The sequence below is a fragment of the Ovis canadensis genome, chromosome 1 (assembly GCF_042477335.2).
Source record: "Ovis canadensis isolate MfBH-ARS-UI-01 breed Bighorn chromosome 1, ARS-UI_OviCan_v2, whole genome shotgun sequence".
Lineage (NCBI taxonomy): Eukaryota > Metazoa > Chordata > Mammalia > Artiodactyla > Bovidae > Ovis > Ovis canadensis.
Genome location: NC_091245.1, coordinates 123610701 through 123630673, shown reverse-complemented (window position 1 = coordinate 123630673; position 19973 = coordinate 123610701). Strand labels below are relative to the sequence as shown.

At 47.4% G+C, this 19973-nt stretch overlaps 1 protein-coding gene across 1 annotated transcript in view; it reads right to left on the bottom strand.

Moving 5' to 3' along the window:
• RCAN1 (regulator of calcineurin 1) overlaps positions 1-12988 on the bottom strand; it is a 123439-nt gene extending 110451 nt beyond the window's left edge. The window contains exon 1 of the mRNA XM_069577780.1: positions 12520-12988. Within this exon, the coding sequence (XP_069433881.1) occupies positions 12520-12765 (246 nt within the window). The 5' untranslated portion in view covers positions 12766-12988. The remainder of the gene's footprint in view (positions 1-12519) is intronic.
• Positions 12989-19973: the final 6985 nt, after the last annotated feature.

The window sequence follows — 19973 nt, the reverse complement described above, 5'->3', positions numbered from 1 at the left end:
GAGAACTAGGTCATTATCTTAAATGTGTTCCAAGTAACGGGAATACTCTGAATGTGGAGGTTATAGACTATCTGACCATTCGGTGATGGTATTTCCCAAGATATATCAAGGAAATAACAAGTAACAGAACACACTGGAGTCCAAGTGTTCCCTGAAAACTTATAAGTCACTGGGAAGAAATATACAAATTCAGAGTTGATGTGAAAAATGAGGACAGCTCTGGAAATGCTGTGTCAGGGTCAAGCACGTGGTTGAGTCTGAAGGATACACCTACAGTGGGGCTACTCCAGAGAGGGAGAGGTGTTGCCAGATGTCTGCAAGGGCTTCCTGGCCAGTTCATGAACTGTAAGCCAGCGAGTTTTGCTGGTGAGTGGTCTGTTTTTAGGAGTTTATAGTCAGCTGGAACATAAAGAAGGCTGAGTGCTGAAGAATTGATGCTTTCGAACTGTGGTGCTGGAGACGATTCTTGAGAGTCCCTTGGACAGCAAGGAGATCAAACCAGTCAACCCAAAGGGAAATCAACCCTGAATACTCACTGGAAGGATTGATGCTGAAACTGAAACTCCAATACTCTGGCCACCTGCCGGGAAGAACCGACTCACTGGAAAAGACCCTGATGCTGGGAAAGATTGAGGGCAGGAGAACCGGGTGATAGAGGATGAGGTGGTTGGATGGCATCACAGACTCAATGAACGTGAGTCTGAGCAAACTCTGAGAGATGGTGAAAGACAGGGAAGCATGGCGTGCCACAGTCCATGGGGTCACAAAGAGTCGGACACGACTGAGCACCTGAGCAACAAGAGTCAGCTCACCCCGACCTGAGGGTTCTCCATCACCGTCTGAGATCTGCACCTTAGGATGGAAAGGTGGCTGTGTGAGCAGAGCTGAGACCTACCCGAACTGTCCCAAATCCTGACTTCAGCCCAGAACAACGCTGTTACCCTGTCGCCTGGGCAGCAGATAATTCCTCGGAGAACAGGGGTCACCACAGGGGTCTGGCAACCTATGCAGCAGCATGAGCTTTGCCTTTGAAAACTAATCTCTGTAGCAACCTAATGGCAGAAGCCAGCTCAGAAAATTGCCCTTATCTCTGCAGTGAAGTGCCTGCTTCCTCTGAGTGAGCTCTCTTTGTATTTCTTTATGCCGATAGTTTTAGTCACCTGATAGTTTGAGTCACCGTCTGAACAAGTAAACACAGATCAGAGCAGGGGGTGGAAGATGTCACAGCCTTCACTAGGGGCAGCTGGAAGAGGAGGGTCACTCCTTGAGGCACAGCATCCTTGTTCCCTGTTGGAACCAAAGTGGGTCCCATTGCCCAGCAGCAGCGAGGGTCCCCTCCCTTGGCCAGCTTTCTGGGGGGGGGAGGGGGTGTCTCTCCTCTCACGAGTTTCAATTACACACCGATGATTATGATAGCTTCTTCTGCAGCACAAGGAGGGAGTTCCCCCTCTGAAAATGCACTTTCTGTCTTTAATGCCAGAAATAAAATCTAAGGCAACCACCAGTCTCTACGGCAGAACTTATGTGAAGTGACCTCCCCCTGGTGGCGGGCGCTGGTGTTCAAACAGCCCAGGGACTAGCTCTCAGGACACCATCTCCTCTGCCCCTCCACCAGGACCGGCCACAGATACCTTGCTCTTTGGGGGCCCCTAATGGTAGCGTGGTGACAGTTCTTCTTGTTCCTGCCAATGAGACTCTGGATGTCCACCTCACTATCCACATGCCCTGGGTGCCCCCTGGAGCAGGAGATGGCAACCTACTCCCGTATTTGTGCCTGGAAAATCCCATGGAACAGAGGAGCCTGGCGGGCTACAGTCCAGGGGGTCACAAAAGATTCTGACACGACTCAGCTGACTAAACAACAGCTCTGCGTGCTCAGCGAGGGCTGGGGGATGGGGCAGGGGAGGACATCATTGCACAGGAAATCAGACAAGCAGTGTAACTGGTGGGCTGGGAGAAAATTCTAGTTCTGCTAGTATGTAGTGAGTTCCCCCTCAGGAAACCTCAGCACCGCTCTGAGCCTTGATTCCTCCCTGCAGAAATGAAGAAGGCTTGAGCCCAAGGTCCTGTCTGCCATCGTTCTGTAGCTGCGCCCAGAATCTGATGCCCAGTTGCCACGGGATTCTATGTGCTCATTAGCTTTGCAAAGGCAGCGGAAAGACGTTGTCATCTATAAAATGGGCAAATACAGTATCTATCACAGAAGGTTGTTAAGAAGGATGAGTAGGCTTCCCTGGTGGCTCAGACAGTAAAGAATTCGCCTGCAATGTTGGGTTGGGAAGATTCCCCTGGAGAAGGGGATGGCTACCCGGTCCAGCATTCTTGCCTGGAGAATCCCACGAACAGAGAAGCCTGGAAGGCTACAGGGCATAGCGCTGCAAAGAGTCAGACACAGCTGAGCAACTAAGCACAAGAAGGATGAAATCTAACAATGTACATAAAATATTTGGCCAACGGTAAGCACTAATAGGGTGTTTATCATGAACTGTATAAATACTAAGTACGTATATAAGTGATCACTCAAACTTCAGATGAAAGAGGGGACTACTACCTTCGTGGGACGAGCTGGGCAAACTGGAGCATACAGTCACCCTGTCAATAATAAATGAGTATCAGGAGATCTGTAAAAGCCCCTAGTAATGGACAAACTTTAAAAAAAAAAGAAAAGATGCACTCAAATGTTCTGGCTTTGTAAGGATAAACCTCTGGCAAACTCTCAAATGGCAACTGGACAGAATTGGCTGTGGGGTCAAGTAGAGTGTCTCTGACACATGTTCCTCTTGGAGCAATGAAACTTCCAAGACCAATTACAGACACAAGCGTTAAGTGACCGAAATTGACCTTCTCTCTTCCATAAACCGGCAGACAGGCTTCCCAGGGACCACTGCAGGGTAAGGCAGGAGTGTGAGGATGGGGAAGCCAGAATGTCACCCCCCAAGTATGCCTCTTCAACATAAAAGTTATTTGGAGCTGAAGGCAGTCACAAAGCACATATGCAGGAAACCTCCATCTTCCCTCTCTTTCCTGCCTGAAGGTAGGATATAAATGACCCTCTTAATGGAGACGTTCCAGAATCTCATGGAGGAGTGTGCCAACGTGCCCATCAGCTTCCTCCTATGAACTGACTTCCCTGCAGCGAGCTGGAAGCCTGAAATGGCTTCCCTCCCTCCTACCGTTTCTCTTATCAATTTATTCTTTGTTGAAGAGGCTGTACAAGCCAAGTTCTAAGTCTCCACGTTGTTGTGCTGAGGGTTCTCCCCCCTGATGCATGCTGCATGCGTTAATAACTGTTTTTCTCTTGTGATCCATCTTTTTCTTAAAGAGTCACAGCTGAAAACCTAGGACAGGCAGAGGCAGGGTTCTGTCTCCCCTACAGGTGCGAGGCTGGAAAGCCGGATGGAAGAGAACTAGAGTCACGGTTACACTAGGGAACATTCTGTTGCTGAGCCAGTTCCTGCTGGGGAAATCCTCTGGGGTAGCAAGGGGCAAAGGGGCCGCACTCCACCAATGGAAGAGCCAGAAGCAACCCCACTGAGCTGATCCAGCTCAACCTGCTCACTTCATAGATGAAGCGGCAGAGGTCTGGGTGGACATCTTGCCCAAGGACAGGTGGTTTGTTATGGATCTGCTAAGCCCTTGCATGTGTGTGTGTGTATATGTGCTCAGTTGTGTCCAGCTCTTTGCAAGTACATGGGCTGTAGCCCACCATGCTCCTCTCTCCGTGGGATTCTCCAGGCAACAATACTTGAGTGGGTTGTCATTTCCTTCTCCAGGGCATCTTCCTGACCCAGGGATCGAACCCATATCTCCTGCACTGGAAGGCAAGTTCTTTACTACTGAGTCATCTGTGAAACCCATGAAGCCCTTAGGCTGTATTTACATAGCATACACAATTAAAAAACAAATCACGTGTCTTCCCTGCTGGCCTGTGAGCACCAGGAGGAAGGCTGCTGTCTGTCATTCACCGAGGGCTGTGACCTCTCACAATGACCTCATGGAGACTGTGGGGGTGGGATTACTGTCCTCCTTCTGCAACTGGCAGACTGGGGGCCTGGGGAGGTTGACTGACTCATCTGGGGTCCTGCAGAGGGCCTTGCTACCAGCACAGTGCTCAGAACACAGCAGGCCCTGAGAAACACGTGTTAAAATGAATATGCCCTTTGACTAGACGAATTCTCGGCCACCCATCTGAACTGACTCATGGAAAAGTCATGTGTAACAGGAAAAATTAGGAAACAAACCAAATATCTACCAACAGGGGCTGGTTAAACAAAGTATAGTATGTGTGCAATGGAATACTATACAGCAGGAAAAAATGAGACCTTCCTGTGTACCATTATAGAAACATCTCCAAGCTATACCGTTATGTGGGGAAAACATCAAGATACAGAACAGTAAACAAATATGCAACTTTAGTGTGTCAAGGGCAAAGAGATGTATATAGAAACTCCGGAAGCAGAAAGTTTACCAAAAATCATAGTTACTTTTGAGAGGACTGACTATCAAGGATTGGAGAAAGACTTTTTACTATATACCTTTTAATACTTTCTGGGTTTTGAACAATGTGAATGTATTACTATATTTTAAAAAATTAAATTAAGAAATGTATCAAAATGCATAAATCCAATGACAATAATAAAAATAAAATTCAAACATTATCTTAAAAAAACACTTGTTGAACGAGTGAATGAATGAATGACTGAAGGAAGGAGTGACTGAGTTGAATGAATGAATAAATGAGTGAAGTGATGGAGCCAGGATTTAAGTCCAGGTCTGTCTGGCTCCAGCACCCAGGTACTGCCTTCTGCTTGAACCCAAGAATGTCATCAGGGCTGCAACCAATGTCCCAAAAGCACTCAAATATATCTGTTAAATATAAATAAATGGCTGAGAGAATAACAGAGTTGTAAGTCATCTGAACCTCAGTTTCCTGTGGATAAAAGAACGTTATTCATAGAGCTATCCTAGGGCTGAAATAAGATGTGAAAGATATGAAAAATTCACATGCATTACTGCATACTGTAAGATGATTCCAGAACAGGCTTTGGAGTTGGCTAAAACCAGTTTTGTGCAATGTAGGAGAGTGGGGTTTGATCCCTGGGCCAGGAAGATCCCCTGGAAAAGGAAATGGTTATCCATTCCAGTGTTCTTGCCTGGAGAATTTCATGGACAAGAGTTTGGTGAGCTACAGTCCATGGGGTCGCAAAGAGTCAGAAATGATTGAGTAATTAACACGAAAGCAGGTTTGCATCATAGGGCCAGCACTTACTGTGTGACCTGGGACAGGTTACTTGGCCTCTCCTGGCCTCAGTTTTCACATCTGTAGAATGGGAATAATAGCATCAATTTCATAGAGTTCTTGTAAAATGATGAAATGGTATATATTACACAGAAAGCAACTCATGTAAATGAACAGAAACTATTTTATTATCAGTAAGGTAAAGCAGAAAATTTAACAAAAATGATAAAGGTGACAAAGTAAAACAAGCTATTGTTGAATGAAAAAAAAAAAAAAACTCCAATATTAGCTTTCTGAATCCAATAACATTTTTGTCTTTCAATTCTGAATTCAGGCCAACCTCAACACCTTTTTCTCTGGTGTTAATTATGATTACACATGGGAACTACATACTGCACCTGCTGAAATTAGTAACGAAAGGAAAAGTACTGAGCCTTCCCAACATTAAAAAAAAAAAAAAAAAAAGCTTTAGTTTCCTGAACTTTCAGTTCAGAAGTATATAGACTGACAGCTTTTGTTGTAAACCTATCAACCAGGTATTTTACTTACATTAAGTAGTGGAGTCTAAAATCACATTCTTTTATAGTGTTATAGGTTCGATCCCTGGATCAGGAAGATTCCCCTGAAGAAGGGAATGGTAACCCACTCCGGTATGGCCATGGTATAGCCCATCACTGCTCAGAGCGATTTCCCTTTCACTTTTCACTTTCATGCATTGAAGAAGGAAATGGCAACCCACTCCAGCGTTTTTGCCTGGAGAATCCCAGGGACGGGGGAGCCTGGTGGGCTGCCATCTATGGGGTCACAGAGTTGGACGCAACTGAAGTGACTTAGCAGCAGCAGCAGCAGCTCAGAGAACAGAGCAGAGTCACTTATAGTTTCATTAAGTGCCAGCGTCTCCATGTGCTGATTAGTATATACAAAGGAAAAAATTCCCTGTCACAACTGAATTGTATTTTGAATGACTAGCACTCCTCAGCCCTTGAAACGGGTCCAAACAATTGTGTGCAGAAAACATACACCGAGGAGGTGACTCCCCAGCCCACTCCCAACACACACTGACGTGCACAGCACCATCACCGTGACAGGAGTGGGGCCGGCACAGAACAGGGGGTGGCCTATCGGCAAAAAGAATGGACCGTGTCACCTGCTGGCCTTTTTAGAAAGGAGTAGGGCTTGAAATATAAACACTGCAATCAAACAGCCTCTGCTTTAGCTGTTCTATCACAAAGCCTTTTTTTTTTTTCCGGTTCCTTTACGTAATTGTCTTGGGGCTTGAGATGTCTGTAGTTGCTGACAAGAGTCCTGAAAACGACTGCACCGAAGAAGACGTGCTTTGAGCAATGAATGAAGGGTGCTGATGGGTTGAGCTGGAAAGGGGATCGAATGCTTGTGAGGGAGAGGAACAGGGAGGAGAGATCAAAAGAACCTCATGGACGTTAATATAGTCTCTGTTTGTTTATATATGAGCCAGAAATTCTGAAATTAGGGAAATGGCGGATAACTGTAAACTTTGCACGTATGTAATAGGTGGGCTTTTCTTAAACTTAGAACATTCTGAACTTTCCCAAATAAACTACAGCATACCATATTGGCTTAAGATCTCTCCACACTTGAGGTTTACGGGGAAAGGTGAGGCCGGTTTAAGTCTGAGAGAGCCGGCGACACTAGGCTGAGAAGTGCCAATGGTCCGGGCAGGCGGGGGTGCCACGCTGCAGCGGAGCCTAACTGTCAACTCTGTTGCCGGAGTGTCACCTTTGACAGCACGCTGCCACAGGCTGACTCGGGACAGGCACAGACAGCCACATGGCCAAGCATATAACAGCCGCACAAGTGGAAAGCACGCACTTCAGCTGTGCCACGTGGGATCTCCCCAACGTTTCAATCATCAGATCACTACTGAGTGATAACTTGTTTACTACCAAACTACAGGCTTTGGGAGGACAAGTCTGGGATCTGACGTCTGGTGGAGAGAATCTTGTGGACAGAGGAGCCTGGTGGGCTGCCCTCTACAGGGTCGCACGGAGTCGGACACGACTGAAGCGACTTAGCAGTAGCAGGAGAGCAAGCAGCGGCACAAGAGGATGAGCACGGAGGGCAGGCGAGGCAAGTCCACGCTCGAGGAGGTGTTCTTGTTCTTGTCCCAAAGGCTAGGCTCTCAGCATGACGGCCAGTCACCCTGCTTTACAGCCACGAGGTCAAATGGCGCTTAGGAGAAGGGAGGCCTCAGAGCATGGCCCTGACTCTCATCTTGGACTGGAGGAGACCAAGGCACAGATCTGGCTGAGAGTGGAACCAGTGATCGATGACCCAAGTATATGTTCATGATATGACAACGATTCTGGTCAGGCTAGACCCCTTTTGGCTAGACGGTGGTCCTCAATCTTTGGGGAATCACACTGGGGAGTCTCCCAGGCCAAGACTCCCAGGACAAGACTGGAGTTGGTCTGGAGGGGCCTGGGCACAGGCATTTTGCAAACTGCTCACAGGCCTTCACTGATAAAAAGAATTTAAGGATACCGCTCCAACTCCTTTCACAACCATCAGGATATTTCATGTTTTTAAAGGAAAGTTATGGCAGTATCTGGAGAAGGCAATGACAACCCAGTCCAGTACCCTTTCCTGGAAGATCCCATGGATGGAGGAGCCTGGTGGGCTGCAGTCCATGGGGTCGCTGGGTGTCAGACATGACTGAGCGACTTCACTTTGACTTTTCACTTTCATGCATTGGAGAAGGAAATGGCAACCCACTGCAGTGTTCTTGCCTGGAGAATCCCAGGGACAGGGGAGCCTGGCGGGCTGCCGTCTATGGGGTCGCACAGAGTCGGACACGACTGAGGCGACTTAGCAGCGGCAGCAGCATGGCAGTATCACAAATCTTACATGGGCGTTTGTTTTAAGAAAGGTGAGTTTATTCACTAGGAGAGTGAATTTTTCTATGATTAGCATTTTCCAAATTAGCCTGTCGATCAAATATACATTCATGGCTCAGACAACAGAAACATGGTGTTCATTTCCATTACTCTATGGAACCACCTCTACTGCCTGGAAACTAACAATATTATGTGAGAACTCTAAACTTCTGGTTAGCTTGGTGACAACTAACTGAACTCTTATTCCAGGGAACCAGCCAACCGCTGCCAACAATCCAAAGCACAGGTAATTACTGGTGCAAAGCACAGCTCTACTTTCTCAGTAAAAAGCAAAAAGGTTCACAAAAAGAATATGGCAGTGGAATATGCTAAGCAAACATTTGTACAACAGAAAAATAATCTTATTTTAATAAAAGTTTTCATTTATTTGTAATGGTGTGAATCTCTTAATATATTACATGAAATGACTCATATTATTTGAAATTAATGATGATATGGCTTCATTTTTTAGATAAACAATTAATGAACATGTTGATTATAAATAATTTACAATATTGGATGATGATCCACCTAACAAAAATACATTTTACATATCAGATCCAACTGTGATAGTTAGAAAATGAGCTTCCAGTATTAACTCCCTAATGAAATGATGTCAGTTGCTCAGTCCTGTCTGACTCTTTGCGACCCCATGGACTGTCGCCTGCAGTCTCCTCAGTCCAGGGAATTTTCCAGGCAAGAATACTGGAGTGGGTTGCCATTCCCTTCTTCAGGGGACTTTCCCAACCCAGGGATTGAACCCTGGATCTTCTGCATCACAGGTGGTTTCTTTACTGTCTGTGCCAGCAGGAAATGAACCGATAGTTCGGGTCAATTTCTTTCTTTCCTTTAAGATGAAGGTCAGAGAATGACATGAACACATGGGAAGAACACTGACACAGCCTTTTTCCTTCACATCACCTGCCACCCTCTGGATGCCTGTTTCCCCCAAATGCATAGACTGATGTGCTCCCCCTCGAAGATGATGGTATCAGCTATTGAGAGGTCATTAAGGATCATGAGGGTGGGGCCCTCATAATGGGATTAGTGCCCTTGTAAGAGACCCCCACAGAGCTCTCTCATCCCTTCCACTGCATGAGGGCACAGAGGAGCCTATAACCCACAAGAGGGCCCTCACCCAGCCATGCTGGCCTCCACAACTGCGTGAAATAAGTTCCTGTTGTTTAGAAGCCATCAGTCTGTGGTATTTTGTTACAGTAGCTTTAACGGGTTAAGACACTGTCACTCATCCAGGTGACCCTCCAACAGACTAGGTAAAGATACCCACGTGGCCAGATTACCAGCACAAAGGGGACCTCTGTGGGCAACACAGTTAACAGTCTGCCTACTCAAGGGTCAGACACCGTTGACCTCAAGTAGAATCACATTTTCACTACAGCACCCCAAGGTGACACTCCAGCTTTAGGAAAAATGGCCTCCAAAACGATAAAGTTGTCCAACTGAAATCTCAGAAGCCGCATCTTCCCACCTGGAGGGGTGGTGTTGGCTAAATGAGAGACTAGCTTTCTCCTGGAAGGCTTTCCAGTGGTCTGAAGGACCCTGTAGATGGGCGACCAAGGCACAGAGCTCCCCCAGCCCACATTCGGAGGCTCCTGAGCCCTGCATGGAGAAGAGAGCATGGTTTCCAACCCCACAAGCCTAGTGCAAACACCTGGCCAGCTCCCCTGACAACCCAAGCTAAGATCCTCACAAGGGGTCTCCTTGCTGCTTCTCCTGCCCACTCAACCTCCTTCCCCAAAGCCATTCTCCAGCTAGCTTTTAATTAGTACAGGACCCGAATCCTTCCCAGGGCCTCCCAGGCTCCCAAGGAACCGTTCCCTGGCTGCATCCAACCTTGGCCACCACCACCTCCCTCACTGGGCCCTGGAAAGGCCTTTGCTCATCCCTGCCCTGGAACTTCCACATCTGCTATGCCCTTTGCCTGGAGGCCCACCACACAATATCTACATGGGGAGCTTCTTCCTGCCAGCCACACCCAAGCAGTGCAGAGTGGCCTTCTGGGGCCACTTGGTGTAAAATGGCCTGTAGGCTGACTCTCTCTGCAGGTCCTCTTTACCGGCACTGATCCCAGAGCTGTGTTCTGCCCCCTCCACCTTCTCTGAGCCCTGACCCCACCTACCAGCTGCATTGCTTGGAGTCCCCAGCTTCCTGGCTGCCAGCTTGGTTCCGCCAATGATGAGATCAGAAAGCTGGGGCAAGCTGGGATACTTCTTAACTTGCAGCTCGCTGCTTCAGCACCTCAGTTCCATCCCTCCATGTCTGTAGCTCCTGCCAGAGGATTCCTCCCCTAGGGTCCCAGCAACAGGACTTCCCTCCATCCAACACTCTCTGTTGATTGCCTCAGTCCTGCCCCCACCAACCGGTTCTTCATTACCCCTCCGGAACCACTGCAGTATCCCTGCTAGGCCCTGGCTGGCACAGCCTACTCTCTGTCCTCTCCTCGGCCACTCCCTATCATACCAGCCTGATTCCCACCTGTGCATTCCTTTTTAAAAACTGTCTCCCCCTTTCTCAGCTTCTGCTAGAACATAAGCAGAAAGCTCATCGTGTTCACCACTCTGTCCACTGTGCCTAAAACAGCACCTGAAGCACAGGAAGCATTCGCTAAACACTAAAAGAATGAACTGTGTCTCTGCTCAAAACAGTACCTTGTGAGTAAGCCTTTCCCCCATCGTCTTCTGGTAAAACAGCAGTCCCCCTCCCCTCCCCATCTCCTAAGGCCAATTTCTTTCCTATAGTACCATCACCTCCTGACCTGTTTCATATATATTTGTTTATTGTCTTGTTTTCCCCAACAAAAATGCCAGTCCTGAAGGCAGAAAGGCTCTTTTCTTCACTGCTGTGCCCTCAGAGCCTAGAACAGTGAGTGCCTGGCTCAAAGCAGAATCTCTACCCATTTGTTAAAGTGAAGAGCTTGCAAGGTGGGAAACATTTCAGATGCAGCAATTTCAGGATGGTCTCTGACACAGGGAAGACTGCAAAATTATGAGACTGCTAGGCACACAAGCGACATCTTGTATGATCTGATCTTGCTCCTTTGGCATGACCGCCTAGGACCAGTAAGAAAGAAACTCCATATGCTGACAGACCTCAGCCTCAAGAAGAGAAAAGGTTTTAGAGTGAAAGGAGTTAGACCCTGTATTTGTGCCAACTGTAGCTTTAGAAAGCATGCACGGACCCTTATCTAAGCACATAGCACTGGACATCCTTTCTGAGAGTAGATGGGCCTGTACCTGATAAACACATGGGTCTTAAGGGCACCATTCTCTGTTCCAATGTTGTCCCTCTTGGCAGCCGCCTTCAACTCCAGTTCACTGACACTTAACCGCGGACTCACAGCCAAGCATCCGAAAGCAGCACTTTCTTTGATAGCTGCTCCCTTAATGGGGCATCTCTCTCAAAGGCAGGCTTTATCCTGCAACGCCAGCGGAGGTACACATTTTACTCTGCACACTGATTGCAGATCAGAAATAAATCCCTCCTCCCCACCACCATCTGTTACTCATACCTGCCCCCTCACCCTCCAACGTGTCTAAAATGTGGGGATCTGGAGGGGAAAATAAAAACAGAAAACAAAATCCAACTCCCCCGTTACTGAGTGTCCCCTGCCCCACCCCCTCTTCAGGGAGCGGGATTCCCGACTAACTATCCTCAAAGGCCTAGCAAATGGCCCCTTCCTCCCAACACCATTCGACCAAAACTGGCCAAGCGCTGGATAAAGAGCAACCGCGTCTTCTCACCCAAACATTGGCTTTCCTTCCCAGGCGTGCAGATTGAGAATGCGGAGACACCGTCCTATTTATGTACAGTGAGTCAACGTCGCGCAGACAAATGTCTGTTTCCTCCTCCCTATGAATGAAGCGACCCCTCCTCAAAGGAGTTAAGTAAAGTGCCCGGCACGACCCAAGCCTCAAGGTGAGGGTACGCGCATCCCCGGCCATCTGGGCAGCTAGTTCATGCTCCGATCGGCTCCTGCGATGTGGCCCCTCTAACGCACCCGAGTTCACACCCGGGGCCGGGGGGGCGGGAGAGGGGTCAGGGGCATATCTGGGAGGTGGTTACCAGCCAGCCCAGGTGAAAGGCAAGTCCCTCTGAAGATCCCCACCATGGGCGGGCAGCGCGCGGCCCAGCAGGTGCTCGGGAACCCGGGATCTCGGGGAGGGCGCTCCCACCCCAGCCGGGACAGAGGGGAACCGAGGCAGGGTGGCCGGGGACATCGCTGCGTTCCTCCGCCGGCGGCCCGGCATGAAGAGGCTGCCCCGAGCCGGCCCCGGACCTCGGCGCCACCTCGTCCCGGCAACAAGTGTCCGCCCTCCGCCCGACGGGCCGCCGCGCCCGGGCCCTCACCCGGCACAGGCCATCCACGAACACGCGCGGGTCCAGGTGGCAGGCGATGGTGGCGCTGGGCAGGTCCTGCAGGTCCACCTCCTCCATCATCTCGCAGTCGATGAAGCTCCAGTCGCCGCCGCCCTCGTCGGGCCCGGCCGCCCCCGAGAACGGCGCGAAGGGCCGCAGCGTGTACCCGGGCTGCGCTCGCGCCTCGGCCGCCTCGGCCGCCGCCCCGAGCCGGGGCCCGGCGGAGCTGTCCTCCATGACCCCGCGCCCGCGCGGCCCCACGCGGGATCCTCGCGCCCCTCTCCGGTCCGCCGCCTCCGGGCTCGCGTTGCAGCCGGCGGCGGTCACCGCAGCTCCGGGAGAGCGCCGGGCCCCGCCCGCCGCCTTTCCTTTCGGGGGCCCCAGCCGGCCACAGAGGGCAGAGCTACGGCTGAGATAGCCGCGGGCCCTTTAAGGCCGGCCCACGTGGGTTATTGCCCCCGTGGCCGTCCAGCAGAAGAAGCCAATAGAAGAGTGCAACTTCCCTCACGTGATCCGTAGGCTGCCGCCCTCAGTCTGAAGCCTCCGAGAGGCCATGTTGGTTACGGGCAAAGAGCTCCTTCCCCGGTTCCGCTTTTCTGACAGCGGACGCCAGCCCAAGAAGCCGGGCAGTGTCTTGCGCGCAGGGATGATAGCTAGAGGGGCAACGCTTCTGTGGGTCCCATGTGGTGACGTTTTTGAGGCACAGAGGCCAACTTTGGGGGATTTAAGCGAGATATAGCCCTGGCTGCCACCGTTGGCAAGTGGTTAAATGCTTACCGTATATTGTCAGATACAGGCACAATAGGGATTGAACCAGACCCCGATAAATAATACCCTCCTTTTAGATTTTTAGCTTATTAGTCATTATATCATGGTTCACAGAAGTAGTCTTTGAATTACTGCTATGAACTGAGTTCCTGCGTGCGTGCTAAGTCGCTTCAGTGGTGTCTGACTGCAAACCTATGGACTGCCAGCCTCCTCTGTCCAAGGGATTGGCCAGGCCAGAATACCAGAGTAAGTTGCCCTGCCCTCCTCCAAGGGGACCTTCCCCACCCAGGGATGAAACCCACATCTCTTTGCATCTCCAGAATTGGCAGGCAGGTTCTTTACTGCTAGCGCCACATGGGAAGCCAGGTGTACAGTTCAGTTCAGTTCAGTTCAGTCACTCAGTCGTGTCCGACTCTTGGCGACCCCATGAACCGCAGCACGCCAGGCCTCCCTGTCCATCACCATCTCCCGGAGTTCACAGACTCACGTCCATCGAGTCAGTGATGCCATCCAGCCATCTCATCCTCTGTCGTCCCCTTCTCCTCCTGCCCCCAATCCCTCCCAGCATCAGGGCCTTATCCAGTGAGTCAACTCTTCACATGAGGTGGCCAAAGTATTGGAGCTTCAGCTTTAGCATCATTCCTTCCAAAGAAATCCTAGGGCTGATCTCCTTCAGAATGAACTGGTTGGATCTCCTTGCAGTCCAAGGGACTCTCAAGAGTCTTCTCCAACACCACAGTTCAAAAGCATCAATTCTTCAGCGCTCAGCCTTCTTCACAATCCAACTCTCACATCCATACATGACCACAGGAAAAACCATAGCCTTGACTAGATGGACCTTAGTCAGCAAAGTAATGTCTCTGCTTTTGAATATACTATCTAGGTTGGTCATAACTTTTCTTCCAAGGAGCAAGCGTCTTTTAATTTCATGGCTGCAATCACCATCTGCAGTGATTTTGGAGCCCAAAAAAATAAAGTCTGACATTTGTTGCCACTGTTTCCCCATCTATTTCCCATGAAGTGATGGGACCAGATGCCATGATCTTTGTTTTCTGAATGTTGAGCTTTAAGCCAACTTTTTCACTCTCCTCTTTCACTTTCATCAAGAGGCTTTTTAGTTCCTCTTCACTTTCTGCCATAAGGGTGGTGTCATCTGCATATCTGAGGTTATTGATATTTCTCCCGGCAATCTTGATTCCAGCTTGTGTTTCTTCCAGTCCAGCGTTTCTCATGATGTACTCTGCATATAAGTTAAATAAGCAGGGTGACAATATACAGCCTTGACGTACTCCTTTTCCTAATTGTAACCAGTCTGTTGTTCCATGTCCAGTTCTAACTGTTGCTTCCTGACCTGCATACAGATTTCTCAAGAGGCAGGTCAGGTGGTCTGGTATTCCCATCTCTTTCAGAATTTTCCACAGTTTATTGTGATCCACACAGTCAAAGGCTTTGGCATAGTCAATAAAGCAGAAATAGATGTGTTTCTGGAACTCTCTTGCTTTTTCCATAATCCAGTGGAAGTTGGCAATTTGATCTCTGGTTCCTCTGCCTTTTCTAAAACCAGCTTGAACATCAGGAAGTTCACAGTTCACATATTGCTGAAGCCTGGTTTGGAGAATTTTGAGCATTACTTTACTAGCATGTGAGATGAGTGCAATTCTGTGGTAGTTTGAGCATTCTTTGGGGCTGCCTTTGTTTGGGATTGGAATGAAAACTGACCTGTTTCAGTCCTGTGGCCACTGCTGAGTTTTCCAAATTTGCTGGCATATTGAGTGCAGCACTTTCACAGCATCATCTTTCAGGATTTGAAATAGCTCCACTGGAATTCCATCACCTCCAATAGTTTTGTTCGTAGTGATGCTTTCTAAGGCCCACTTGACTTCACATTCCAGGATGTCTGGTTCTAGATGAGTGATCACACCATCGTGATTATCTGGGTTGTGAAGATCTTTTTGTACAGTTCTCCCATGTATTCTTGCCACCTCTTCTTAATATCTTCTGCTTCTGTTAGGTGTAGAGTAGGAGATAATAAAAGGAACAAAATCTTGGTCCTTGCCTTTGGGGAGTTTATGGATGCGGGGAAAAAAGGTCTTTAAATAAGTCTCTTTTTCCCTCTTCCCCCGCCCCTTCCCCCTTTATTACAAAATAGGCAGAATTTCTTCACCGTAAAGGGCAATGTGGTTCAGTGAAAATTTGGGTCTAAAGTGTAGCTTTGCCGTTAATTACTTGGAAGAGTAGCCTGCATTTCAGTTTCTTCATCTGAAAAATAAGATCATATGTGGTAAGTAGCCTGTAAGGGCACAATAAGTGGGGTTTCTGTGTAGGCGTCTTTGGAAGGTGTGACATTAGACCTGTACTTTCTCCTAAAGCAAGCCTGCCCTCTAGTTTGAAACTGTAAGTGATTATTAAAAAACACACACACACACACACACACAAAACGGTCATCCAACTGACAGGTGAGATTTGTTCAGAATCTGGCCTGTGCTGTGATTGCTATTTTTCCAGCCTCAGTGCAGTTCATGCCCTCTAGGAGTTTAAATCCAAGAGGAACAGGGATATGCATGCAGAGATAGCTCATACAATAGAATGTCATATGAAGGTCTTGAGAAATTGGACTGATCACATATTGCTGGTGAGAATGTAAAATGATGTAGCCATTTTAGAAAAAATTTGGCAGTTACTCAAAAACTTAAACACACAGTTGTCACCTGACCAAGCAGTTGCTCTCCTGTGTATAGACCCATGAGAAATGAGAGTATGTGTCCACACAAAAGTTTACACAGGAAGGTTCATAGCCCTATTAGTCACAATAGCCAAAAAAGTAGAAATAACCCGAATGTTCATCAAATGATGAATTGGGTAAACCGGATGTAGATCCATGCAATGGAATAATATTCAACCATAAAAAGAGATATATTGATTCATGTACATGAACATTGAAAACATGATAATGAAATAAGCCAGTCACAAAAGTCCAGCTACTGTATCTTTCCCTTAATATGAAATGTCCGTGCATGCGTACTAAGTCACTTCAGTGGTGTCCAACTCTGCAACCCTGTGGACTGTGACTCACCAGGCTGCTCTGTCCATGGGATTCTCCAGGCAAGAATGCTGGAATGGGTTGCCATTTCCTTCTCCAGGGGATTTTCCCAACCCAGGGATTGAACTTGTGTTTCCTGCATTGGCAGGCAGATTCTTTACCACTAGCACCACCAGGGAAGCCCATAAAATGTTCAAAATAGCCTAATTGACAGAGACAGAAAGTAGGTAGCAGTTGCCAGGGAATGGGGGAATAAAGAAGGGGAAGTGATAAATAGAATATTACCTGCCAGATTAGTAAACAAAGAATGTCACAGTCATCAGGAATGTAACCACCACCTGACAGTGAATTGGTGAGTCCTGTGTGAAATAGAGGAAAACAATAGAATGGGAAAAACTAAAGATCTCTTCAAGAAAATTAGAGAGACCAAGGGAACTTTTCATGCAAAGATGGGCTCGATAAAGGACAGAAATGGTATGAACCTAACAGAAGCAGAAGATATTAACAACAGTGGCAAGAATACACAGAAGATCTTCATCATCAGAATACAAAAAAGATCTTCACGACCCGGATAATCGCGATGGTGTGATCACTCACCTAGAGCCAGAAATCCTGGAATGCAAAGTCAAGTGGACCTTAGGAAGCGTCACTATGAACAAAGCTAGTGGAGGTGATGGAATTCCAGTTGAGCTGTTTCAAATCCTAAAAGATGATGGTGTGAAAGTGCTGCACTTAATATGCCAGCAAATTTGGAAAACTCAGCAGTGACCACAGGACTGGAAAAGGTCATTTTTCATTCCAATCCCAAAGAAAGGCAATGCCAAAGAATGCTCAGACTACCACAGAATTGTACCCATCTCCATGCTAACAAAGCAATGCTCAAAATTCTCCAAACCAGGCTTCAGGAATACGTGAACTGTGAACTTCCAGATGTTCAAGCTGGATTTAGAAAAGGCAGAAGAACCAGAGATCAAATTGCCAACATCCGTTGGATCGTCAAAAAGCAAGAGAGTTCCAGAATAGCATCTACTTCTGCTTTATTGACTATGCCAAAGCCTTTGACTGTGTGGATCACAACAAACTGTGAAAAACTCTGAAAGAGATGGGAATACCAGACCACATGACCTGCCACCAATCTGTAGGCAGGTCAAGAAAGCAACAGTTAGAACTGGACAAGGAACAACAGACTGGTTCCAAATTGAGAAAGAAGTACGTCAAGGCTGTATATTGTCACCCTGCTTATTTAACTTCCATGCAGAGTACATCATGAGAAATGCTGGACTGGGTGAAGCACAATCTGGAATCAAGATTGCCGGGAGAAATATCAATAAACTCAGATATGCAGATGACACCATCCTTATGGCAGAAAGAGAAGAACTAAAGAGCCTCTTGATGAAAGTGAAAGAGGAGAGTGAAAAAGTTGGCTTAAAACTCAAAACTCAGAAAACTAAGATCATGGCATCTGGTCCCATCACTTCATGGCAAATAGATGGAGAAACAGTGGAAACAGTAACAGACTTTATTTTCTTGGGTTCCAAAATCACTGCAGATAGTGACTATAGCCATGAAATTAAAAGATGCTTCTCCTTGGAAGAAAAGTTACGACCAATCTAGAAAGCATATTAGAAAGCAGAGACATTACTTTGCCAACAAAAGGTCCATCCAGTCAAAGCTATGGTTTTTTCCAGTAGTCATGTATGGATGTGAGAGTTGGACTATAAAGAAAGCTGAGCACCAAAGAATTGGTGCTTTTGAACTGTGGTGTTGGAGAAGACTCTTGAGAGTCCCTTGGACAGCAAGGAGATCCAACCAGTCCATCCTAAAGGAAATCAGTCCTGAATATTCATTGGAAGGACTGATGCTGAAGCTGAAATTCCAGTATTTTGGCCACCTGATGGGAAGAAGTGACTCACTGGAAAAGACCCCGATGCAGGGAAAGATTGAAGGTGGGAGAAGGGGAGGACAGAGGATGAGACGGTTGGATGGTATCATTGACTCAATGGACATGAGTTTGAGTAAGCTCCAGGAGTTGGTGATGGACAGGGAGGCCTGGTGTGCTGCAGTCCATGGGGTAGCCAAGAGTCGGACATGACTGAGCGACTGAACTGAACTGAGGGGACTCAGAAAAGAAAGAATACCTGCTGTCTAACAGCCTCCAGACTGCAGCCACTCCCTACACTGAGCCCTGAGAAACTCAGGGTGTGGAAACACAAGGGGCTGGCCTCGGAGAATTGAAGTGCATGTCAAAGGAATGATTTCAGTGAGCCCAGACTCTTGTGTCTTCTCATATATTAAAAAATGCTAAATTCCGTAACGATATATCTGGTTTTCTTTCATTAGCAGTAATGTTTTGATGTTTAGACTACCTACCCTTTGTCGTAAAACCCATATATATCCTGGCTTCCCGACTTCACCTCCTTGGATGAGTTCTCCCAGAATTACATGAGATGCTGCCTCCCAGGCTCGAAGTTGTAAAAATTCCTTCTGTATAAAACAGATTCTCAACTTTTAGGCTGTGGATAACTTTCAGTTGTGAATATTTTTGAAGTCGACAGAAGTCTACTAAAGGGCACAAGTTTTCTTTGTGGAGTGAAGAAAATGCTCCAGAGTTGGATTGTGGTGATGTGTGCACAACTTCATGAATATACCGCCCATCACTGAATTATACTTGAAAGGGAGAATTTTATGGTACATGAATTATATTTCAATAAAGCTGATATTTACAAAATGAGACTGTGATATAGGCCATGAGGGAAAAGATGGAGTGTCGCAGAGTGGGTGACATCACAGTGAAAAACCCACTGAAAGCTCAGCCAGATATTAGGAAAAAGGTAACAGCGTGGCTGAGACACCAGTTTTGAAAAGTTACACCCAGCTAAGTTGTGATTAGGTCTGTGTGGTCATTTCCCTTAAGACAGCAAGCTCTTTCAATCCTGCCTTACCTGGACCACTGACAGCAAGCAAACTGGACCTGTTGAACAACAAGTGCAAAGGAAAGAAGCCAAAAGAGGAAACATCACTGAATTCAAGCTATGACTGCTTACCACACAATAATTGGGAAATGAGATATTGAGGCAAGGAATAGCCACTTTATTTAGAAAGCCAGGTGTCTGAGAAGATGGCACTCTAGAGTACCATCTTATTGGGGTCTGGATACCAGTTTCTTTTATAGAACAGAGAGCAGGAGGAGGTGAGGAAGTAAAGTAAAAAGACCATTAGTCTTGCAAAATATCTCCTGGCTTGGCCAGCACTGAGATGAGGATCTGTTAATTCCTTCTTTTCTGTAGCCATTCACAGGTGGGCAGGTTCCCTCCCACCCAGACAGGCCATTGTGAGTGTTTGTAGCTATAGACAGCATCCTTCCATTGATTATAATAAACGCAAGGAAAAGCAAAGTTTAAAGTAAGAGAAATAGAACCAACCTGGAGTCAGATTTCGCTCTTCCCTGTTACAAAAAGAGCAAGTTCTGCCTTAGGCAAGTGGTGAAGACAAAGTTACCTGTAGTTGACTATGGAATGCGGTGAATCATCACTAAGACACGTTGTCACCCAATCCTTCAGTGATTTCAGATTCCTGTCTTTCTCTCTCTCCTCTCCCTTGTAAAGAGGGTATCACTGTGGAGTTGTTTGTATGACTC